This window comes from Pieris napi, chromosome 22 (genome assembly GCF_905475465.1).
Source record: "Pieris napi chromosome 22, ilPieNapi1.2, whole genome shotgun sequence".
NCBI lineage: Eukaryota > Metazoa > Arthropoda > Insecta > Lepidoptera > Pieridae > Pieris > Pieris napi.
In genome coordinates this window covers 953,876-981,109 of record NC_062255.1, presented here as the reverse complement: position 1 = coordinate 981,109, position 27,234 = coordinate 953,876, and the positions used below count along the sequence as shown (strand labels likewise).

Below are 27,234 nucleotides of genomic sequence, written 5' to 3'. Positions count from 1 at the left end.
CACCACATAAAATAATTCGCTGTTTTTTATTTTTAAATTTATGCAAAAGGGTTTGAAATATATTAAAAAAGCTATAAACGTCAGAATCGGGCGTTCTGTAAATACAAATTATTATGCATTGAATTGCGGGTACTATTGTGCCACAACATTCAAATGTTTTTTCTATTGATATGTCGTTGCAACAGCTAAGCGGCAACATATCGAGAGATTTATCTATGAAAATACATACCCCGCCACGCTTTTTATTTAGCCGACTAAACGATGAGGCTAATTTAAAATTCTTCAGATTCATGTTACTTTCATCGCCTCTTCTTACAAAAGTTTCAGAAAAACATAAAATTTTAGGAGTAGTATTTTTAGTGTACCTGATTTCGCTAAGATTTAGTTCAATAGAATCTAGTTTGTTAAGAAGTCCTGCTATATTTTGGTGTAATAAGTAAAAGCTGCTTATTAGGTCATTTCGTGAGGAACTTGAGTCTTCATTAAAAAATCTCTATTGTTTACATGTGAGTTCTGGCTAGGTCTTATCACGGGAAAATAGTACGGTATGGTACCCTTTCTAGGAACGTCGCCACGATTATATAGTTTTTTTACATTTTTTTTCTTGAAAGTCAAAAAATTTTTGGTATAGTAATCATAGTCAAATATATAGTTTAACTTTTTACATACACTTGTCAGATATTGCCTTTTATAAGTACCACGTTTAATATCTAAATATGAACAATTTTTAGAACTATTACAAATCATTTTCAACATATTATTAAGTAATTTTTCATTAAGAAATCTATTAGTACAGACATTTAATAAAATTATTTTGCTGTTTTTGATAATTTTTAGTAAAGCGCATAGTTCTATAAATATTTGGTATGGATTGGTATCATTTTCACCTAGGCATAGTACCAGGTAATTTCCCACACAGTCCTCCAAACCGTCAACTGTACTTAAGAGATCACACGTTTTTGCATTGGGTTTAATGATGGAGTTAATTTCAAAGCGTCCGTATTGTGTATTAAATCTCGATCGTATAAGCTCCGAGGCAAGTCCTCGGCATTGTTGACTGCCTATTATATGTATCTTGAATTTTGTGTTAGGCAGTTGGTCAGCTATTGGATAGCTAGCGCCATCTCTCGAGGACGGTAAACATTCTTTAGGTTTTATAAAATTGCTCCTAGAATCAGCGTTAAGAACCTCCATCGAGGTTTCTAATAATTCCAAGTTGCCACAACTTGCATTTAATTTTTGTTTCTTCTTTAATTTCCTACCTTGTTTTTTCCTCTGTTTTTTGCTTCCTGACAATGTGTTGGGAGTAGTAATATTGTAAGGTGTAGAATATTTCTTTTTAAGATTATTTATGGTTTCTTTTTGTTTTGAAATTATTTTTACAATATTTTTCATGGAATTTTCCAGTGATAGGTTTCCAATTCTTTGGTGCGCTAAATCCAATTCTAATTTTAATTTATTTATTTGTTCCAATAATTCGGAATATTCGTATACATTTCTTGTAGAAATGTCGGGTAAGCTTCTAACTTCATAACAGTCATAGTTCGATTGAGTTGAGGTAGATGAAATGTTAAGGGATTCAATGGATCTTCCCTTTTTTCTTCTTATTGTAACGTAGGCATCCTCCATTGTGAGAAAAAATAAAAAAAAAAAAAAATAAAATAAAATAAATAAATAGTTAAGACGAACAATTTTATAGCCGTCGTGATTTGAACCGGGACGTTTCAAACTATATGTTAGTTTCTTGACAAGTAGATAACACAATTAGCCAACTGGACTATTACAAATATTGTGAAATTAAGCCATATATTTCAATTTGTATAGATTGCTTAGAAAATCCGTTACAATTCAATTGAGGTGGGTCACCTTGGAGAACAAATGATTCACTTAATTTATACGTTTCTTCACTTTTATCATCGGTCACTAGTTTATAGCACTTTACTGGTAAGTTTGTCACATTATAAGTTTGTAGATTGAGTGGAAATTGTATTTCCAAGCAAAAATATAATTTTATATGAAATGTTAGGGCCAAAAAAATTTATTGTTATTATTGTCACTGTTTCATAAAAAAAAGACTTGTATAACACTACCACCACAAAGATAACTTTAAGAAACCTCACTGAGTTACTTTTTATTTGAAATAACGCGATTAAACTATTAGTAAACAATAAAATACACGGAGCTATTGTTTACACGCCAGCGCCACGTGCGGGTGTTCAAGTTGAACGTTTCGTCTTGTGTAGGGGTGACACAAGACGAAACGTTCACTTGTGATTGGTATTGCCATAAAAAACATAACGTACAAAAAAAACAAGTCTCGCATCGCAGGGCTTCTATAGAAAAATTTCAATTAAATGAAATTTTTAATGTACCGTGTTTATACATTCACTGTTGAAAATTTCCGGAAAACTCAGGCTACTAATTTTATCCATAACGAAGTTATAGGGGTAGAAAATGGCCTGAACTGCAAGTATATACTCCCGACTAAAGCTTCAGACTAGACAGAGCTTTTAGTCTTTAGGCTAGACATAAAATCCAAGGTCATGTTACTTCAACGAAAACATTACCAAAAACATCGTCTTCTATTCATAACAACGTAAACAATTTGACAGAATGAGACGAATGTGTACTTTAGATCAAACAGTTTAACAAAAGAACACAGATAAATAGGGACGAGGGGATATAACTATAAATATATTTGATATTATGGTACTTGTACATTTTATCTAATATATTGTACAGTTGTAAAGGGTATTTCAACAAGAAGTTTGTTTTTCAATTGTGGCAACACCGAGAACGTGATAGTTTTGACATTTAGTTTTTGGCGGTATTCGTAGCAGGTGCTTTGGCAATTATTACAATGAATTCAATTTCGCTCGAAAATCGCATTAAAATAATTCAAATCCACTATAAAAATGGTGGTTCTGTTAAAGTTACATTTCGTAAAATTCGTGATATTTTCGGCCAGCATAATCGTCCTTCTGAGACCGCTGTTAAGAATTTGGTCGCGAAATTTGAGTCGACAGGCTCGGTACAAAATGTGCCAACACCAACACGTGTTCGACCGGGTCGTTCAACAGAAAACATCGCCGCCGTGAGCCACAGTGTTGAAGAAGATCAAAATTTGTCAATTTCACGACGTTCTCAACAATTGGGGTTATCCAAAAGCACAACATGGCGAATTTTGCGAAAGGATTTGGCTTTGAAGCCTTACAAGATTCAACTGGTGCAGGAATTAAAGCTGATCGACCATTCAAATCGCCGCAGATTCGCTCAGTTCATTCAGGAACAACCTGCTGGTTTTTCTGAAAAAAACATTTTTTCAGACGAAGCCCATTTTCATTTGACAGGGTACGTCAACAAGCAAAATTGTCGCATTTGGGCTTCTGAAAATCCTAAAGCAATTATTGAGAAGGCTTTGCATACTCAACGTGTTACTGTGTGGTGCACTATGTGGTCTGGAGGCGTGATTGGGCCGTTTTTTTTTCGAAGATGAGGCTGGAAATGCGGTAACAGTCAATGGATCACGGTATCGCGAGATGTTAACCACTAAATTTTGGCCTATTATTGATGACATGGATATCACTGAAATGTGGTTTCAACAGGACGGTGCCACATGTCACACAGCCAATGAAACGATCAATTTATTGCAAACCAAATTTCAGCCAGATCGTGTGATTTAACACCACTGGATTATTTTTTGTGGGGCTATGTTAAAGACAGAGTCTATACGGAGCCAATCGAATCGATTGCAGCCTTAAAACTCAAAATCCGTGATGTCATTAACGAAATAGACCCTCCATTTTGCCAAAAAGTGATTAAAAATTTTGATGAAAGAATCAACATCTGTCAGCGTGGTCGTGGTGGACATTTGCCAGATATCATTTTTCATTCATAATTGCCAAACTTTTCTCTTTGTAATACAATAAAAATTTTATTCATTTTCCTCTAAATTCTTTGTTTTATTTTGTTTTAGAAAACAAAGTTCTTGTTGAAAAACCCTTTATAATATCTGGTACAGTTTATCTAATACCTTGTACAGTTTGTCTATTGTCTTATAACATACATATTACATATATATTACTTTTGAAGGTTACAGAGTACACTCAAAGACCGTATAAAATTATTGTTTATTTTCTCCCAACAGCTCCATAAATCCCAGTTTTAAGATAAAAGTTTTAATGTTACAGTTATGCAAATGTACTTTGTAGAATACTAAAAGGTACTTCCTTTATCTTAAGTGCATACATACAACTGTTTATAGTGCAATTTTTTTGTATTAATTACCAATATACGGCATACATACTATCACTTTTTGGAACCAGCTAGCCAACCATAACAGGATAATGTATCATAATGTTAATGATTATTATTTATAAACGAGAAGAGTAGTGAAAAAGTTTAATATGCGGTTCTCAATCTAAGGTAGTGTATTCACAAATGGCTTTTTCCTTTGAAATGCGCGATTGATCACGCGGTGAAGATGAGAAACCCGGCATATCTTAGACCCAAAAATCTTTGACATGTATGCAATCTGCCAAGAACCATATGGGGCTGTAGCCAGATGCACTAAAAAGTATTATATAACAATATCTCTAATTACATCACAAACCATTTCTATCGTACCTATTCGGTGCAAATCCGAATCACTTGACACCTCGATCATCCAGAACAGAAGTAGCAGATGCTTGAACACAAATAAAACATCGAATTAGTAACCTCATAAAAATAATCATTTATTTAAAAAAAAATGCTACATTATAGAGATTATCATAGTACAAATTGTATATATATATATATATCTATATTACAGAGAATTTATTACTTGTTAAAAGTTTCTTGATACGTTGTTATCGTAACAAATAAGTACTAATCCTTTTTGATATAGTGAGTCGTAAGATGAAAGCAACCACATTATGGCGGTGTAAAATTTTAATAGACTGTGGTTAATGGTTTAAGTTATAAGATATTTGAGCTTTGTATTAAAGTCGGTACTATAAGTTATAAGTCCAGCGAGTGGCTTCGCATGGCTGGAGGTTTTTAAAAATATTTTGGAAACAATTACAGCAAGGATTTTTAGGAGAGGGAGAGAGAAGGATATTTTACTCAAGGATAATGTATAAAAATTGTGCACTAGATAACTATCTAGCCATTATTAACCATTATAACTATAATGGTCGTTTCGAATTAAATAGTGTGATGCATATGCGGGGAGAGCGGTCAGGGCATTTGCCACAGGTCACTGACCGCACCACACACCGCACGTCACTGCTACCGTAGCTGCACGCTTTTAAACAAGTATTATTTTATTTATTCGCTGCGTTAAGAAAAACACAAATCTCTCCTCCTGAAGTAATAAGAATAATGAATATAGAAGCATAAACATGTTTCTAAATTTAAACAAATATTTCTAAGTATGTTTTTGGAAATTACTAAATGAATAATTATGATGATGGAGTAATAAAGAAAAGTCTTTTAATTTTTAATTTTTACAATTTTGACTCTTTCCGTCGCAATGTAAGCACGAAAAAAAAGAGAGAAATTTGAGAGTAAATGGTTTAAATTGAGAACTTGCTTAATAGTTCTTCCTCTTCAACTTCGTTCAGTATTTTATTGACATGATTCGTTATATCGCTTAAGCTTATAACTTATCAATACTTAGAAAGGAAGTTTTATACCGCGATAAACACTTTATTATACAGACCAACCATACCAACTTCATAATTATATATAATAAAAGAATATTAAATAGAATATTTAGCCGGAAGTAAACTCTCTATTCCATAACTCTCATACGACAGATAGGACCAATGACTGTTATGTAACAGTAGAAAGAAGAGAGTGGACACGCATCATCGAAAGATCATGGTGCTCTTCTTGACACGCTATAAAAGATCACGGTAGGACTCCAGGTTCGATTTTTTCCCTAACCATTCAAAAATATCAAAAATGCACAACCTTATAAAATTTTCACTTCTACCGCACTCCCGAAGTGCAATCCGTCGAAGAAAAAAAAACTTGGCGATTAAAAAGAGTGGTGGAGAGTTTATTGCCAGTTTTTCTCTTCCGTTCTACGCCCTTGATTTGAGAACTGGCAGGTAATGTAAAATTAAAAGCATTTAATGTATATTTCTTTTTTGACGTTCATAAGTGTACATTGTGTTACCTACATGAATAAAAATGATTTATGACTTTTGAGTATTGTTAGATAACTCTAGTGAAATTTTTATGTTCTAATATAATTGTGTGTTAATATAATTGATTGTATTACATGTTGTTTTAGGACTTATAAATAAATAAATAAGTTTTTCGTTTTCCCACCTGGCAACAAACTAATGATGAATTACTAATAATAATAAATGTAGATGCTATCTGATCAAGAAACTGTCGTAACGGATGTTGTAGTGCCACTGATTTATTATATTTTCCTTTATTCCTAGAGAATTTTCTCGTAACACCAAGATTAGGTCCCTTTTAAGATCGTGAATATTTCAGTAACCGTGAAATATGTTTAGTTTTAGTCATATTTTCAGAGCACTTTGCGTCGGCATTTTCTTTATGACTAAGCTTCATATACACCTAAAGGGTTGGCAATTCAAAAATCTGTAGTACACTCTTACAATTAGTAAAATAAGCTTCATAAGATTTGCATATACAGTAATTGTAAATTATTAAAAAAAAACGTGGGTGTACTTACGCGTTAGAAGTTATACTTTTTGGCGTAACAAGATAAAAATCTTTTCAATATTTTTATCTTCGCCTCATTGTAGAAAAAACGACACTAACAATAGAAAATTTACTCTCATCATTTTTCCTAACGCGCCAAAAGAAGTATAACTTCAAAAAACCAGTGCCTATAACTGTTTGGAGATTTTTTTTAAACACGGAAGTAGGTTATCAGTCTTTAGTGCCTTTTTGCAATGGCATGACCGGTTTCCTAATGTTTTCCTTCAGCGTACGAGTGAGTGAGGGTACGATTTCCTTTGGTGCACAGGCGTTTCGAACCTGCGACATTAGGATCCCACGCTGAAGCCACTAGGCCAACACTGCTCATGAATTATAACTGTTAATATATTACGTATGTACACATATTTGGATCCTTGGTTTACTACGCTTGTCTTGACACATATGACACATTGTCTTTTAAATTTAAGTATTTTTTACATTATTACGATAAACTCTTCTTCTACAAAGCTAATATCAATAATTAACAATTACGCAAAAAAAAATTACACCTCGTAGTACCAAACAATTCAAACTCAAACTCAAACTCAAAATATCTTTATTCAAGTGGGTAACCAAGTACACTTTTGAATCGTCAAGTTAAATTAATCGTAAATTTACATTTACTACTAGTTCGCAAGTCAAGGGCGTAGAGCGAGTAAGAAGAACTGGCAAGAAACTTTCCGCCACTCTTTTTAATCGCCAAGTATTGTCATACAAATTGTTTGAACTGGAGCAAATCAATCTGAAGGAAGCCTTCAAATAATTTTTCCTATAAATATCCATTACAAACAAAAAGTAAAAATCCTGTACTCTTTATTTATAAATAACGTCTTTTTTTGTGCAACGTAATTTTTGATCCCACTTGAATTGCTGATCCAATTGACCATTTACTTATTTAAAAGTAGCACAAAGCTTTTATAAAAATGTTAGCGATAAATGCATCGTGTACAAACCGCCTTATCGTTTACAAAGTGTTATCTCAGGGTTAATATTTTTCGGAGTGCTCTCATTCACATTTGCTCACCTTTTCAGCGACATAAAGGACATACTTTTGTAGTTGTAGCTTTTTATATGATTAAGTTCCGGAATTCAATTTCCAATGCGTTTTGGATTTGAATTTGTGCTTTTTCTATTGCTTCATATACAGGGAAGTGTTGAGGCAGGGCGGAGGCCGTAGGTTCGATTCCTGGCTGTGCATCAATAGACTTTCTTTCTATGTCCGCATTTAACAATCGCTCGAATGGTGTAGGAAAACCTCGTAACAGGAAACCGGCTTGCCTTAAACCCAAAAAGTCGACGGCGTGCGTCAGGCACAGGAGGCTGATCACCTACTTGTCTACTTGATAAACAAACGCTCATGAAACAAATCTGAAGCCCAGACCTAAAATGGTTTCTTATTTATTTATTTAGACTTTGTTTGCATTACAATATAAGAATTTAGAAAAAAAGGTTGTAGCGCCATAGATTTTTTTTACAGGGCGATACATAACGACATTACCGATTTCCAATATAAGAAATAGCTTTGCTTAATTTTTTTCTGAATCAATTAAAAAGATGCAGAAATATTTCAAATATAATATTTAACACTTTTTTAAAGATTGAAATAATCATTATTTAAGGGATGAATTTATTTCGTTTATTTACTTATTTAGCATTGTGGGCTCCCTTACAAATAATTATTAGCGTTAAGAAGGCCTAGACCATTTCAAATTTCGTTTTCGTTATAAAGTGTTGTAAGAAACTGTTCTACTTACTCTGTGGACCTGTTATTATGCAAAATTTCCGATTGCGCTTTAGTCTAACAGCAGGTAACATCTATCTGTATTCATACATTCATCTTCCAATTTCGTTCAGTTCCACTTGTTGCTGACTTATGAAAATATTGACAATTGAAGGGTACAGGGAAAGAAGGATCATAGTCAGTATTTTTCCAAACCAGAGTTGATAATGCCATCTAGTAGTAAATTAATAAAGCTATTGAATGATGAAATCAAAAAATGTTAAAAGAAATCACAGTCAACATGAGGCTCAAAAAAGTTTACTATGGCTGTAGGAAAAAAAGATCACATTCACCTTTCTTGTTTCAAAAAAGATCATTGTCTATGGACACTGATTTTTTTTTTACATTTGTAGTATGACAGGTTACAAGCGCAATATCTGGGAAATAGTGGGTCTTAGAGAAAAAATCATAGGGACCATTTTTATAGAAAATTTTAAGATCTATAACTTTGCTCTGAGGTACTTTTTCGATAAAACTTACCGTTTTCGAGAAAAATTCAAAAAACCTAAAATTTTGACCTTGGGCCCCGAATAAGTCCCTAAGCTCAGATGGGACTGATGGGGACTTTTGACACTTTATTCCTTGTGGTAAACCTAAGGTCTCTACGAAAATTTGGCTTTGTCGGAATTTTCTTTATTTCAAATGTAAAATGACCGGGCTAATATTAAAACGAAGTAATTAAAATAATAAAAAACCATGTCATTCAGAATATGTATTAAGCTGTAAATTTATTGAAAAATATTGGTTGTTTGTAAAGTAGGTTTACGATCGAGATGTTTACGTGATAACGTCTTATTGGTGATATAAGTTTTTGGGAAGTAAGGAATTAATGAAGATAACAATTTTTTCAAATTTTAAATTACATCTATCGTTTTATTCACACTTTTGATGATAAATTTCGGGTGTAAAATGACAAGTTTACTTATTCGACTATGATATACATTTTTCTTCATACATTCACGGAATGACTGGCAGCGCTCGAGATGAGACGGGAGATCGGTCCGTCTCTCTCTCGTTATACCTGCGATCGCGCTCGTGAGGTTTTGGTGTGACACAAGTTTCTGAACATGTCACCCGACTAAAACGATTTTAAAGACGTTATCACGTCAAAATTCATAAAAATTGACCATGTAAAAAGTATCATAGTCAAGTGACTTTGATCTTTGTTGTAAGTAATTTAATTCAAGATATAAGTTTTTTTAAATTTGTCATAAAAAAAACCATTTAATAATGTGTTTTATAATGTGAATCATTGGCCTACATGTCCTATATAAAAGTGAGTACTTTAGTTGTAGTTTAATAAATTGATTTTAAGAGTAAATATGTTTTTTGTTATTATCTCAAAAATATTTTTTCTTGACAGTGATCTTTCCTTCCCTGTACTTACCCTTCAATTCCTTATTGATTTAGTGGCATAGTAATGCAATACCGAGTTTTATTTTCGGTAAAGAAGGTATTTTGTATAAGAGGACCTGGTTTTGTTATCAGATAACTTATAAATAAAAATTTGCGACAGAAAGGTACACTGACAGCGTACAAATATTTTCAAATGTCGAACAACTGTTACAAAAATGCCAAATGCCAACTGTCAGGTTATTCATGTTCTTTTATGTGTCAAAGGCGATACGTCAAGTGTCAAAATTTACATTACAATATCTTCTACGCTAGGTATATATGCATAGGTTAATCTGATGGAATGGACGGAAATCGTATCAGTGTAATGCATAACAAATCAACATCAGCACATAATTGATATAGTATATCATAAGGCATTATTAATGCTTGCTGATATCTGGCGTATTACCAATTAAACAGTTAAATTTGTAGTATACAAACTGAATTGTTATGTTTTAGTTTAAAAAAAAAAAAAAAAAAAAAATCTTTATTTTTCTCCACAATCTTACATTGATATTAACTAAATATTAAGAAACAGATATATTGTCGCAAGGAAACATTATAAGATTGTGAGAGACTGGTGACTGAACTAAGCAGGGCTTGTATCTCAGACCACCAGCCTCTCCCCACATGGTGTAAAAAGTAACCAGTAACAAGAGTAAATTATTAATAAGGACATTTTACAGATGTAACATGGAGAAAAGAGGTACCTAATTAAAATATGTAGGTGTGCAATCGCGCCGATATAACATCCGTGCTAATTATTATATATATTATTATATATATATATATATTAGTACTTAGATAAATATATATATATATTAGTACTTAGATAAATAGATAACAGTACATAAATAAGTATAAAAATAAATAGTAAATCAAAAATAAGCTATAAATTGTAAGTTAGACCATTGGTTGGATTAAGTTTTCAGTCTCATCATAGTTGAGACCTTGTATGTAGGCAGTGACCTTCTTTTTACAACTGAAGGATAAGAGTAAGTGAATATTCAGCTTGCGATTTAGTTTGTTGTAAATAAAAGGGCCGAGGTAACAGTAGAAGCGGTGGGAAAAGGCAGTGTAGAGAGAAGGAAGGTGAACAGGGGGTGGGCGGCGAGCAGATCGAGAGGAAGAAGGACTAGGTTTATGTTCGTGATGCTGTTTGAGGGCTGTGTTTAGGATGAACAGTTGACGTACAGTAAGTATCTGAGCTTCCTGATAGAGGGTGAAAGTAGGGAAAAGAATGGGTTTGAATAAGCAAACTTTTAGAAGAGCCCTCTGGGCACGTTCCAGGGACAGCAGATGGGTTTTGGCTGCACCACCCCAAGTGGTGATAGCATATAATAAAACAGATTGACATAATGCTAAATACATCATTCTGACTATATGAGGCTCGGCAACATGACGAATTTTCTTAAAGATAAACATGAGTTTGCGGACTCTACCACACATATTCATAAGATGGGCCTGAAACGTGAGTCGACTATCTAGTGTGATGCCAAGATACTTAACCGTACAACCTCTCTTCAATGTAGCGCAAGAGCATGGAACAGAAGGAACAGAAGAATGTGTATGGGCAGTTAAGGAATACGGGATTAAGGCTATGGGAGGAGTATATATGGAGAAGGTAAGATAGCAAGTTTTCTCTATATTAAGAGTTAATAAATTTTGGCGCAGCCAACACGAAACGATATCAAATCCGGTCTGTGCATAAGAGAAAGCTTCCCTCCAGCTTTTTGCAGAGAAAACAAGAGCAGTATCGTCGGCGTAAGAGACCAATTTGCAATTAGGTATTTTCAGGGAACACAGATCATTCATGTACACTAGGAACAGCGTAGGACCAAGAATGCTGCCCTGGGGGACTCCGAATTCCACTGGAAGGTAAGAGCTGACATGGCCATCTACCACTACACATTGACTCCGACCGCTGAGGTAACTTTTAAATAAGGAAAGTTGAACTCCTCTCACTCCAAGCGCTTCCAGTTTCTGTAGAAGGATTTGGGCCGAGACAGTGTCGAATGCCTTCGCGAGGTCTAAGAATATGCCCTATGTTTTAGTTTGAAAGTGTGATATTTAAATGGAGACGTTTATATGGCTATTTGACAATTTATTAATAACTATAGATGTCATGTTTCATTCTGTTAAGTTTTGGCTTTAAACATTAAACATTCATAATTTCAAGAACCCGCCAAAACGCATTGCACAAGATGGCGTCGTACCACGACGTTCCATTACAAGTAAACATGTAGACTCGTCTAGATTTTTACGTGCTAATAATATTTTTTTATTGTAATAAGAGGCAAACAGGCAGGAGGCTCACATTATGTTAAGTGATACCGCACATGGACACTCACATTGCCAGAAGGCAAGTGCGTTGCCGGCTTTGTAAGAATAAGTACGCTCTTTTCTTGTAGGACCCTAAGTCGAATTGGAAATACTTCAGTGGGCAGCTGGTTCCACATAGCGGTGGTGCGCGGCAAAACCTGCCTTAAAAAACGCTCAGTTATGAGACCACGGACGTCGAGGTGATACGGATGGTATTTTGTATTCTGTCTTGTTGTCCGATAATGAAGCTGCAGGTATTAGTCCGTACAACTCCTTTGAAAACTCTCCATGGTAAATGCGGTAGAAGATGCAGAGAGACCCCACATCTCTACGCAACGCCAATGGATCAAGCCGCACGGAAAGTGACTGATCGTTGACTACACATGTATGCATTTCAATGAAAAACAGTCTCCGACGAAATTAAACTCCAAGACGGTATTAGGATTGGACAGGCGAACACTTATGTTATTTTACTACATAACGCTTTTTAAATCTATGTTTTAAATCTGAATGACACTTTATTTTTTTGACTAAAGCTTTTCTTATAAAGGCGGGCCGACCCAATCAAGAAGTTGGTTGCTACGCCCCCTTGCTGAATTTACCAAATTGGCATTTAAAATACAGAAGTTTCAAAGTTCGAAAAAAATTATATCGCGTTCCAATTACGATGTTTATAAAAAGATGTTTATGACTCTGTAAAAAGAACTGTCAACTGTCAATCTTATCCTTAATTATTTACAGCATTAATGTTTAGATAATATGTACGTCAGTTGTCTGTCATAGTTTAAGCTACGAATATTTATATGAGATTTTGATAACACAACTTCTTAAAGTTGAAATGTCTAATTATACTAATAGTGTGTAAAAAAAGTGGCCATACAATTATTTTTATAGTTTGCTGGGTTGTTGATTTTGGATAAAAAATATTTTTTGTATAACAATGTAATCGATAAAAATAAAATAAATTAGTGACGCTAGAACTTTTATAGGTCTGGGCCTCAGATTTCTGTATATGTTTCATGATCATTTGTCAATCTAATAGGCAAGTAGGTGATCAGCCTTCCGTGCCTGACACACGCCGTCGACTTTTTGGGTCTAAGGCTAGCCGGTTTCCTCACAATGTTTTCCTTCACCGTTCGAGCGAATGTTAATTGTACACATATAAATAAAGTCCATTGGTGCACAGCCGGGGATCGAACCTACGACTTCAGGGATGAGAGTCGCACGCTGAAGCCACTAGGCCAACACTGCTCATGTGCTCGATAAAACAGATAAATTGATGCAAAAGCAATTTGAACGCACGATCCCCGAAACCCATCTACTAAGATATTAGTCATATATTAACTACACTTAGAGGCTGATTGCACACAATTTTACTTGACCTCCACTACAAGTCTTGTATTCAACTGAACGTAGGATTTATTTCATACAAATTGCACATTTTTCACTTTAACCTTTTCCATTTCATATGGTTACATGTTAAAATACATTTTTTCATTTAATTTGAAATCAAATTCAACCAATTGAGAACACCGGTATATTGAATATCTATCAATAAATCATACTTAAGATTAACTAAATTACTTCAAAAAACTTTCTACCTTAAAGTTGGTATCAGTACAAAAGTTGCACTAGCACTTCTTTGTGTATTTGTAAATTTTATGCAGCATAGGAGTTGACCGATAATAAACGAAATGCGCCATTATAATAAATAAAATCCTTTTTTAACATAATTATTAAAAAAATAAAACAAAAATAAATATAGTCTTTATTCGCGTTAGATTAAATTAAGGCCATGTCATTATGATTAACATTAGTACACGACCTCCGGCAGCGTGAATGCATTCTCCAAATTCTTCCACTTAAACATAAGATTTATTACTAACACAAACACACATAATAACAATAATCATAGAAAAAAAAGGGTGCGTGTACTTATGTACGAGCGTAAGAAGTTGTACTTCTTTGGCATTATTAAAAATAGTTTTTGATTGCATGCAAATAATTAATTACAATTAAATAATCAAAGACTGGCAAAAGGAGTCATTATAGTCAATAAAGTTCAGTTTACAATTGAAAAATTAAATAAATAAATATTTATTATTAGTCTCTTACATTAAATGTACTTAACATAAATTCTATTATTATTCGAATGTTGTTTTTAAATTATGTCCAATGCCGTAGCATCTTCCGTGGGCAACTTCATTCTGCTAATTTTGCGTCACGGTGCGCGCGCATCGTAAAATTTCACTCTCATCAATTTTTCATAACGCGCCTAAAGAAGTATAACAAAAAAATATAATGATAGATATGAAAAAAAAACCCTTTTCCCTTTCGGTTCGTTTCAAGTTGGCCCTGGCTCAGCATTATGCCGAGGAACAGACTGTGTCTCTCATCCTCGCCACAATGTTTCATTACAAGGAATGGAACATTATTATTATAAATTCTAAATCAATGTTTCAGATACGAAACCTACAAAGCGACTTTGAAGAAGATCCCCGCGACTCGGCTGTCACGACTGACGGAGGCGCTCGCCAACTACGATCCTGTTCTCAATGAGTACTTCTTTGATCGGCACCCGGGTGTCTTCGCGCAGGTGCTCAACTATTACAGGTAATCATAGGCGGTTATTATTTATATCATGCCATGTATGTCTATTTATGTCTTTTGGCCTTTTAGAAATAAATAATTGTCACTTGTTTGTCACATATTTAAGATGCATGTAGTATGAGGTAAATTTAAAATATATATATACCTAATAATATCACTGGTTCATAGTCCAACATAAAAAACGTTTCTAATTAAGAGTTACTTTATTTTTATTTATTATTATTTTTATTTTATTTTACTTTATTTTATTTTAGATATAGTAACGTGTTATTTTGAGTTTTTTTGTTTCTTTTTTGTTAATAATTTTTACATTGCTTGTACTTTACCCTCTGTAGGTGTTTCTTTTTCATTGTTCCACTTTAGGGTTGCCTGGAAGAAATCGCTTGTTAGCGATAAGGCCGCCCGTTGCCTTATAACTTTTGTAACCTGTTTTTTATTTTTTTATGTGTATGTTTTTGAATAAGGTAATAAAGTATAAATAAATAAATAAATAAATACTTGTCAAAATACTGGTACTTATCGATTAAATAAAACGAATAGTAGCCGTGGCAATAGAAAAGACAATGCGCCGTCATGTACCCCTCTGAGGTTGTCCTGTATTGCTCTTGTCATAATTAGAAAGAAGATGTTTATATAGTTTCGGAGTTACCAGTTCTACTCGTCCACTATACGGCATTGAGATGGGGAGTGGTAGTAAAATTTACTTTCCATTTTTTTACAATTGAAGTTCATCATTGTACATAGTTACACCTATAAATGAACTTAAATACATTATTCTCTTTAAATTTTGATTAAATATGAGATAAAATATTCCGTTTAACATAAAATGAAGTATCCCGCCGTGTCTCTTTTCGCTATGAATATATGAAAATTCATGCGGTTTTTACTAATACATAGTGTAATTTATGGTTTAAGTTTATCAAGGTTAATGTAAAACTGGAGCAAATCTCCAGTGTTATATAAAAGTTCGGTTATATAATATTAATTATACATCTCTTACATTGGCTCATATTTCTAATACATACAGAGATTAATCTGTCTCGACAAAAGAGATTTATAATTCATCATAAATGAAGTCTTTGAATATGACGGGAAAATATTGGATATACTTGCTGAAATTTCAGCTTGTATATGCAATACATTTATAGAATTATTAGATATTTTTGGAGTTTACTCCTTAAGAAATGATTTGAGTTATAAGGCCCGGTACGGAAATTTTATGAGGAGTAAAATCAAGTGTAACACGAAAGTTGAGGCGTTATGTAGAAAGAGAAAAATGGATTGAACGTGTAAAAGAATGCACATTACACAGACTTTTCTATTTTGAATTCACGTTTTGACAGCCACGTGACAACATTGTCAGTGTTGACAGGTGTAAAAAATAAAAGTAGTGCCATAGAGTTTTGTCAATAGTAATGGTCAGTGAAATTAAAACTAAAAAGATTGTTCATTCTTATTCTTCTCTTACTATAAAGGTAACTTTGGTCACAGAAATAAAATCCTATTTGGGCATAGATGATTTAGGTACGTTTTATTACTACTACAAACATTTATATTATAAAAACATATATTCTTACCACCTTTAGTATGAAAATATGGTCGACAGCCACAGAACATTATCGCCATTTTATCGTTCGTAAGGAGTAAACTCCAATCATGCGTCGTAGCTGACACACACACACTTTTTTTATATTTAACTAGCGACTTGCTGGATTTTTTTAAATATTTTGGAATCTACCTACATCTACATGACTGGACAACTATATGGCTGGACTGGATATCTCCGACAGCCGCGTTTTACACGAAAAGGCTCTTCCTTTGAGAAATTGATTATTAGAAAATATGATTGTTTTCACGCGTACCTACCTCTTAACCGTAGAAAAATAAACTTCACTCTCTCAATTGTAATATCGAACAACGTCTTAAATTCGCGAAGCGCAAGATGATTCCGCTCGCCCTGTAAGGTGTGAAAAAAAAAATGAAACGAAAGATAAACTAAAACTCCGTGTATTAAATATATTATTCTTATTACATAGTTTTACATAAAGTAGGTTATATATATAACTAGCTGACCTGGCTAACTTCGTTCCGCCCTACAACCTTATAATATCGTTGTTACTTTAATTTAACTTATTTTAGGATTTCATTAATGTTAAGTATTACATTAATACAACTTTTTTGCAAATACAGAAATGTTTTATTGCTTGCCATTGCGAAAGAAGAATGGCAGTTTTACACATTACGCATCTTCTCTCTAGCGTCAATATGGCGATACTGCATGTTAAGCACTTTCTGATATCCAACATCTTTTGATCAGGATCAAAGCATGGTTATTATTTATGCATCTCCTCATTCACCTCAAGATCGGAATTTCTTGAACTGACACGAATTCGACGTAAAATGATGCGTAGTTTTGTCAACAGATGGCACCATATGGTTTTTGCATTCGTAAAATTAATTTATTTATTTATTGTTATTCGATAACTTATCCGATATTTTATTGCTTATTCTGCTATTCGGGACGGAAACAAATCCAACAAATCAAAAACCATGGCAATCGGTCCAGCCGTTCTCGAGTTATAAGTGTTGTAACAAACACGACTTTCTTTTATATATATAGATGCGAAGAATGTTTCAAGCATCACACTTAGTTACTCAGTGTAGTAGTTATTAAAGTAAAAGAGTTTATTAAATATTAGTATAGATATTAACCTAGTGACGCAACAGAAAAATTGGCTTCAGTGTTCTGATGACATTCTTTGTATAGGCAAGTGAATAGCTTCTGTATTTGACACATGCCACCTCCTGATTTTCGAGTCTAAGGACTAAGGCTCGCATTACAAACCATTACGTACATGAAAATCAATTGGGAATAGCATTTATTCATTGAAAGGCCTGAAAGAATTCCTTTGTTAACAATAAGGCCGCACTAGGATATCGTAATCGTAATTTTGATTGTTTTCTTTTACAGCACTGTAAAATATACATATGTTATTAAAACAATACATACATAAATCGTTCAATATTGAAAATGTATTTGATTTTCGATTTAAAAAGCACAGTAAAAGAACTTATCCATTATTAGCATCGACAATTGATGTATCGGCTGCATGACCTTAGTAATAAAATGTTTACGTCATACACTATTTTGTTTTACGAATCTATTTTGATTTTGTTATACAAACCTTCGTGTTCGCCATAGCCATATATTTTATTTTTAAGTACAGTTGGCATATCGATATAGTGCCATTGTTTTTTTTATTTGTTACTATTCACACATTAAATAAACTAAACCTATATTGTTGGCTTCAGCATGCTACTCTCACCCCTGAGGTCGTAGGTTCGATCCCTCGACTGTGCACCAATGGATTTTCTATCCATGTGCGCATTTAACTTTCGCTAGAACGCTACGAAGACATCGTGAAGAAACAGGCTTGTCTTAGATTCGAAAATCTGGGTCCCTTCTTGCCTAATAGTTTGACAAATGGACATGAATCAGATACCCAGACTTAGGGTTGTAGTGCCAATGATTTTTTCTAATCTAGATTGTCCTTCAGTACTGAAGGAAAGAATCAAAATACTGTGACACTCGGTGTCGCACGTCTTGTCGTCCAGTAGAACTGATGACAATACATCTTTTTGGATAGCCAAAGCTAGAGCCACTTGACAAAATATTATAAATGATATTCTGTGTTCTCTTCACTCTTATATATACTGTTGTGCCTTTATATATTTATGGTTTTATTCTCAAGGAAAATAACACTCTCATAAAAGTAACATCAAATTCAAATTTCTTTTATCAACTTTACTAAACCGAGGAAGTGATTTATTTCATCTTTAAACCATTAAGCTTTTTACGGATTTAGAAAAGTTAAAAAACTGTTTTACACTGATTAACATTGGAAGTTTGATTTAAGTGTTTTAACCCTTTTAAGGACAAAGTGTCTTTTAAGTAGCAATATGGATTCATTCCTTTTAATTCCGAACATCTGAATGCGAATGCTATGTGCGTTTAAAAAACTCGTTGTATTATTTTTTATTAAGTACTATACAATACCTAAAACCTAAATTTTTAAGCTATAAGTGTAATAAAACACTAGCCACAACATTTTGGCAGTGCATCGATTGTAGTAACTGAGATTAATTGCTACACAAATATGCTAGAATTTCGTAGCACGCGGCCCATTAAACCCTACAAGCTTGCTACAAATTCGCGTAGGCTGGTAGAGCTACAATTCTGCTACGCGTCTTCAGGCGTAGCCATTAAAACAGTTATGCCTCTGTCATTATTATTGTCTTTTGATCTTTATGAGATCCTTTTTATGACATTTGCGATTTTAAGGATCGCAGGCAGGAAAATTATGAATATATGCTTCTTGTTTCACTTTGTTCTGTAAATTTCACTTAGCTCAGCCATGTACATAAATAACTTCTTTATTTGAAAAAGTTTAAATAAAAATAGCAATTATAAAAACTTCTTAAACGAGACTTTATTACATTACATAACTTAAGGTTTCGAGCGCTTTAGGCAATCGTGATCGCGAAAAACTGCCACATCAAGTTAACAGAAATCTATATATGGCCTTCGCTTTTGGGTTTATATACGTTTTTTTTTAAGTAATTCTCGCTTAAACCTGAGACAGTATTAAATTAAATTTAGTCATCATTTTATAATTTTGCAATGTTGTAATGGCTTTAGGTTTTATTTGCTACGATAATAGTAAAAAAAAATTGTAAGTTACTGAAACCTTATTGTCATAACAAATGTAACTGAATTACAAGGCTTTTACTGCTTTTACAGCTAATTAGCTTATTTATACAGTTCACCTACCTAAGCTAACATTCCATTCACTATCTTGCTCCGATCTCAGAAGTACAGGCAAGAAACTCAATTTTTCTGTTCATGTGTACAGAAGAATACAAAGTTATTATATTTTGAACAACTTAAATATTATTTTAAAATATATATTTGTAGAAAATTTAATTAAACTTTTTGTTTATTTCCACCAGCTCACTTTTTATCACGGTTTTATGTGTGTTAAGCGGAAATAATACAGTGAGATTTATCTCACTTTGTTTACTGACTCGAAACAAAGTTATCAAACTCAGTGGGGTCGCCAGATTTTATGTCCAAATTGTACTGTCGAGACCAGGATTAAATCTTTGATATTTTCTATTATATCTTTTTGAATATTTTAAAAGATATGTGAGGTTAAATGTTTTACAATGATTTAACATTGGACCTATGAATTTTCCTAATTTATTCTTGAATAAAATGTTATTAACTGCTTATTATAAGTTTAAAGAAGAGATTTTCATTATTAAATTATTTATTTTTATTAAATCTTTTTCACAGAATCGCGTAAGTTATGTAAATGTGCACACAAAACTCATGAATTTTCTCTTCTTGAGAATCTTTGGTATGGAGTAATAGTAATATATTAGTGTACGTTTCACGATAAAAAATCAAAGAAAAATATGCCAGTTTCTAAGATGTATAAAACGTGGATAGAATTATATGATAAAACAGTCATGTATTATGAAATAGCATTTATGTATTTTACAAGAATATCTCATTAATGAAATAATTTCAAAGTTTTATATATAATATATTTTATTATTAAACACATATTTTACATAATACAATAATTATTGGAGTTAAAGAAGATCCAAGAATACGAATATTTTTTTATTATTTTTAAAAAGGAAATATTTTCTAAATCTTTTAAAATTGTATAAATACGCACTGCGAGACAACATTTTCTGTAAAAATACTCAAACCGCCGAACCAAACGTGACTCGCGTAAGAATTACAATTTTATTTATTACAAGGTTTCATGTATAATGAAATATTAAATTTATTATACTTTTTTTATAAAAATGTATATTCATCGTGTGCTCCTAAAATTGAATTTATTTACGTGTTTTTTTATATATTATGATGTATAGAATAGGAAACTATAATAAAAAAATATGCCGTGCTGTATACAACAATAGTAAAACCGTGTGTTACAATAACCCTATTAGAATGGGGAGGGGAAGGTAGAATAGTAGATTGGTACCAATTTTCTAGTTTGTTCCCTTTGGAGTAGAGACTTATAGGCCGTGAGGTTCAAGTGCCAGGTGCTAATTAAAGTTAGTTAGCGCCTGGTAGATAGTACCGGTGACCCCAGAGCTGGTGCTTTCCTCGCACAACGAATAAGTATCGCAATACAGTGAGGAAATGCTGCCAGCATTAACGGTATACTTCCACAGGGACCAAACTTTTAAAATTTGTTTATATTCTATTTTATTATTACTTTGTATTTTAAGAAAATTGTAAATACTGTAGATTCGATTGTTATGATTACTAATAATTATAGAAAAATGCCAAACAATTGTCGACAATTTATTATTTTATTTATGTATGTTACAAAATATCATGTCGATATAAAAAACGTTTTGTCAAATTTTACGAAGAGAATCGAGTCGAGAACGAATCGAGAATCGTTTAGTTTGTGAGTTTAGGCTCGTCAATGAATAGGAAAATGTTCAGAAATGTAATAAATAGTATAAGTAAAAAAACAAAGTATGATGACTCATTGGTCTAGTGGTTAGTACCCCTGACTGCGAAACCATGGGTTTGGTATGAGGCATTTGGTATTGTGCTTAGGTCTTGGGTATTTAAATATGTATTTATATGTCTATCTTCCTATAGTATGTATGTATATCCGTTGCCTAGTACCCATAACACAAGCTTCACCAGCTTAGCATGGAACTAGGTCAATTGGTGTGAATTGTCTTTAAAAAAAAATGAAAACTGGTTTAGATATTTAATATAAAAATAGATAACAACCGACTACAAAAGTCGTAATATTCTGTCACTTTTGTTTTCTTTCCAAAATAATAAGAGATAAGTACGAGGCGTGTATTTAAAGTAAGGTCTCCATTTATTTTTTTCACATTAAATAACATGTATTTACAAAGTTTAATACATTGCTGTAAAGCTTAAAATCTAAGCTATTTTTCTATATAATCGCCATTCACTTCGATGAGTTTCTTCATTCGTACGACAAACTTTTGTATCCCCTCCTCGAACCATGATCCCGCCGCCTCGCGCAGGATCGAAATGAAACCCCGGAGCACAAAGTGAAACGTGTCCAATGTGTCCAAGACTTTCTCGCCAGTTTTGAAGAGGAAGGGGAAGAATTTCTCGATTCAATCGTTACAGGAGATGAAACATGGGCTCATTATTACACACCGGAAACGAAGGAGCGGTCGAAACAATGGAGACACACGCATTCGCCTAAAGTCAAAAAATTTAAGCAAGAAAAATCAGCAGGCAAGGTTATGACCACCGTCTTTTGGGACAGAAAGGGTGTATTGCTGATCGATTTCATGCCTCGTGGAACAACCATAAATGCTGATCGGTACTGTGAGACCTTGAGGAAACTTCGAAGAGCTATTCAAAATAAACGAAGAGGGATGCTGACCAAGGGAGTACGACTTCACGACAACGCGCGTCCTCATGTGGCCAACAAAACAACGTCACTCATTACGGAATTTGGTTGGGATGTGTTGGACCACCCTCCTTACAGTCCCGACGTCGCCCCTAGTGACTTCCACATGTTTCCTGCCCTGAAAAAACATCTAGGAGGAATGAAATTTGCGAGAAATTCTTCCCCTTCCTCTTCAAAACTGGCGAGAAAGTCTTGGGCACATTGGAAACGTTTCACTTTGTGCTCCGGGGTTTCATTTCGTTCCTGCGCGAGGCGGCGGGATCATGGTTCGAGGAGGGGATACAAAAGTTTGTCGTACGAATGAAGAAACTCATCGAAGTGAATGGCGATTATATAGAAAAATAGCTTAGATTTCAAGCTTTACAGCAATGTATTAAACTTTGTAAATACATGTTATTTAATGTGAAAAAAATAAATGGAGACCTTACTTTAAATACACGCCTCGTATGTAAAAATATTACTTAATTACTCCTCAAAGTTTGTTGCTAGGTATCAAACTATACATCTATCGTCATCGTCAGTAGCTATAATTGAGAGAAGCTATTCATCAAACAATTTTATCAAAGTAAGATTAGAAATCAAAACTAAAATAAACAGAAATGTTCTTATAATTGGTTCCAGTACATGACAATATACTGGAACCATAAACGAACCAATTAAAAGAATACATAGATACCATTACACCAATAATTTTACACAACTTGAGAATACAAAGCTTACAATGAACAAGGACAAATACACGCAGGGCTACAGAAGACAGAATTTATTTTTGTACCCACAGATACGGATATAAAAGAAAATAAAAATGATGGCCACCCCATCGATTTATATGGCCACATCAAAACTAAATTGCTAAGCCGCTTTCACAGTTGGCGATTTCTAGAATATCGCTCGTAAACTCGTGTTTATAACTTTGGTTACAGTTAAAACTAACGTGTTTTTTATGGCTAAATGCTTTGTTATAAACCAAAGGCAAACACATTGATGTAGTAGCCATTTAATTAAATTAATTAATTATAGGAAGGTCAGCCAATTACGTGTTAATTTCGGCAGTACAAATTTAATTAATAACAACTCGCTGACCACAACTCAAATGTCCGATATTCCGATAAAAAGGTTTTATTTAAATGTCTATGTATACAAACTAAATTAAAAATAATATTCACTGTTTGCGCTACATCGGTGTCAGTCAAGGAAGGATGACTACACACGAACCAGAGATGGTAGGTGGCATGCCGGCGTAATGGCGCAAGGATGATATAATTAAATTTTAACCGCTGTCGCGTGCGCACTTACTATATACCGCATACCGTACCGCATTTTCATTAGCATAATTATTTAAGGATCCAGTGCTTGGAGTGGGACACACCACCGTTGATGGTAAGTGCTGGTCTTAGTCTGATCGATTCTTGGATTCCTTTTTAACCTATTGCATAGATTTTAGCGCGGACTTTGAGCGCGGCGACCGAATCAATAAATTTCGTAACGATAAAAGCCTAACACACGATGACGTAATATAGGTGCGGCCAATACGCGTTAGAGCGGGTGAGAATGCATACTGCGTCTCGGTGGCGTGATCGGTGACGTACCGCAGGTGCATTAGAGTGGGACAAAGAAAAAACATGAATTAATATCAAAGAAAAAAAAATACTGCATATTAAAAAATAAATAAATAATTACATAAGTTGATAAAAAATGCTATGCAATTGCTTTACCGCGGCAGTCCCCGAGTGCCACACGTGTTTTTATTATATTGACACGTGACAGCCGAACCAGCGCATTTTTTATCGAGGGAAGGGAGCATCCTGGATATAGCTTCCGGATACCCAGGCCCACACAGTCACTTTCTGTCTATGTGCATTTTACACTCGGTCGTACAGAGCAGGAAAACATAGTGAAGAAGTCTGGCTGATAACCTTCATGCTTATTATAAAAAACAATTAATGATCACGCAACAGATACACTGGTTTTTTAAACAATTCAAACTTAATATAGATATAAAACTTTAGAGGTGTCAAGGGACACCCGGATGGAACGAAATTCCTTTCGATTAATTTATATGTTAATTGGTAACATCACGAGGTGTTGGTTGTTCTCAGGCGGTCACCCATCCAAGTACTGACCTCGCCCGACGTTGCTTAACTTCGGTGATCGGACGAGAACCGGTGTATTACAATAGCAAATAGCAAAAAAGTGTCGTGACAACTTTTCGTAAGAATTTTTTTCCGTCTAGCCCCCTTGCACAACGCGCGATAAGGAACTTCGTTCCAAAATCAAAACTACACTGATATAATGTATATTTTTAGCTACCGAACTATTTGACACAGAAAATGCTTCGTTTTTATCAGTTCATACAAATTTATTCACTTATTTTTACAATGTTGATGCGAAAGTGAAACATAAATTGATTTCAAATTTCATACACACTAGTAATACTATATAATACTAGCTGACCGGCAAACGTTTGTTTTGCCATGTATATTATTTTTAGGAAAAAAATTTTTAGTTCAATAAAAATAGCTATCTCAATAATAAAAAATAGGGGTTGATCGTAGATGGGTGAAAATTAGGGGTTGTATGTATTTTTGTATGTTGTATCATAAAAAAATAAAATAAAAAAAATTGGGGTCAAATAAAAAAAAATACCCCTTATCACTTAGAGGTTTGAAAGACAGTAGCCGATTCTCAGACTTACTGAATATAAATATAAAATTTCATAAGAATCTGTCCTGCCATTTCGAAGGAGTATGGGAATGAACACGAGAATTTTATATATTAGATAATTAATTTAGGAACTCTATTACTCTCGGTATACTATTACCCCTAAATTATTACTATTACCGCTTCTTGTATAATCTCTGCTCTGGTTCTTATAAGGGCTCTGTCTGTAGTGATTCATACATATAGATGTTTTTGGGGTCAGGGTGCATGGGCCTGCTTTCAGCATTGCTAAGGCTGTGCCTGAAAAGTATATCATATAAAATAAAATATGTTTATTATGGATTATAAGATACAGGTATCACTTATTCCAAGTCATTAAATTTGTATCGGTAGACATCCCTACTCATCGGCAAGAAGACAGAGAGTGTAGGCCGAGAGAAAAAGCCGGGGCAAAAACCCTCGGTATTCTTTTAAAATAGCAAATCATCATACTAAATGACTATCCCGGAGGCATTCTCTAATGTCTGAGTAAAGATAACGAGCTGTTACCCGCTAATCACCAGTTCCGTATTGATTTCGCTAAATAATCGTTTCCTTGTTTTGCAACTGAATCTGGGTATATTTGAAAGAGGTTTGGAGATATTTTGTTTTTTAACAGTTATTAAATTGGGATATAAACAATATAAGTTGGGATAAATATTATTATTTGGAAATATGCTGTACATCTTTCTTTCTTTCTTTTTTGTTTTGAATAGAATACCACAATAGACAATGGACACCCATTTTTAGTGGGTCGGCCTTTGAGGGAGGGGTAAACTCTTCCTTTGAACAGTTGGAGGTCGTATCTCTCAGGGAAGACCCGGCAGTTCGCTAGTTTCCAAGAGAAAGTGTCATTTGAAGAGGACCATGGAAAACTTCCAGCCATTTAAAAAAAAATTGAGAAAATAGAACCTGTACTAAATAAATACATAGTTCATTTTATGACAGCCCTTAATAATTTAACAAAAAGCTTAATTTGTAGTGTTTGTATATATAACATAAATGTTAGCAATGTAGATAGTCCAACATTACACAATGCTGCCGGCGTTTCATTGTTTGATTACTTTGACCAAAAGTACCTTGATAAGCACAACCTACTTAAACATACAACATAACTATGTAACTATTTTTCTTGCCTAAAGGGACTCCTTTTAATGATATATTTTAGTTTATGTTAAGTTTAGTTATTTATTTCAATGTATATTATTTTATTATTATAAGTATTAAAAAGTTATAACATTAAAAACACGAAATACATTTCATTATATTAGTACATAACTATGTTGTATGTCCAACTAACTTGGAATTTGTACATTTCATTCCAATACATTATAATGAAATTTTGCATAAAATATTTGGTGATTAAAAAGAGATCTTTACAATAGAAATATTACTCTATTAAATGTAGCTTAAACTTTGCGTTTATAAGTTGAAGTTAAGGACTTTAAACATATCATAAATTAACATATTCAATTCTGTATAATCTTTGGGATAGATTTTTGGATCTATTAAATCGATACTATTTTTATTGGCATGTAATTTGTGACTCTCAGACTTTTTGGTTTTCCCTCAGTATACGAGCTGTATATGCCTATCTACTATGATAGTTAAGAAAAGGGAAATCTCATCAATATGTCATGGCGTGTTGGTAGAAGGAATTCAAATTCCTTTGTAACGTTGGAGTGTACGGGTGTTGTGATAGCAGAAGAGTTGCTCCATGTGGTACAGGACAAGACACGCTTCACGAGACTGAAGGTCAACCTCCACTAATGGAGAGTGAGAAGTAGAACACTCTATTTCCTTTTTTCTAAACAAAGTATTATTATAAGTGTATTTTGAATTCCCATACAATAAAGCGCCATTAAAAATTAACACTAATTAAAGTATCTGTTTTTTTTTAATATTTTGCTTAAAAATGTCTAGGCCTTAGTTTTAACTTCCTGACTTACGAAAAACTATTTTATTTATTGGAGCATCACGTACAGGAAATCCGTACCCACATATACGGATATCCGGGGTAACCGTTTTCAATATTCAAGAAAAAAGTCAAACTAAAAACGAGGAAAATGTATGTTACATTTTCCTTGAATTCTCAAAATGTTTCCAATAAATTTATATTATATTTAACGACTATTTAAATATAATAGATGAAGGTTATTATACGATAAATAATTTTTTTATATTTTAAATTTACTGTTCTAA

At 33.4% G+C, this 27,234-nt stretch overlaps 1 protein-coding gene across 1 annotated transcript in view; it reads left to right on the top strand.

Moving 5' to 3' along the window:
• Positions 1-27,234, top strand: part of LOC125060714 (potassium voltage-gated channel protein Shaw-like) — a 147,543-nt gene that overhangs the window by 12,192 nt on the left and 108,117 nt on the right. Inside the window, exon 2 of the mRNA XM_047665736.1 lies at positions 14,687-14,836. Coding sequence (XP_047521692.1) covers positions 14,687-14,836 — 150 coding nt within the window. The remainder of the gene's footprint in view (positions 1-14,686; positions 14,837-27,234) is intronic.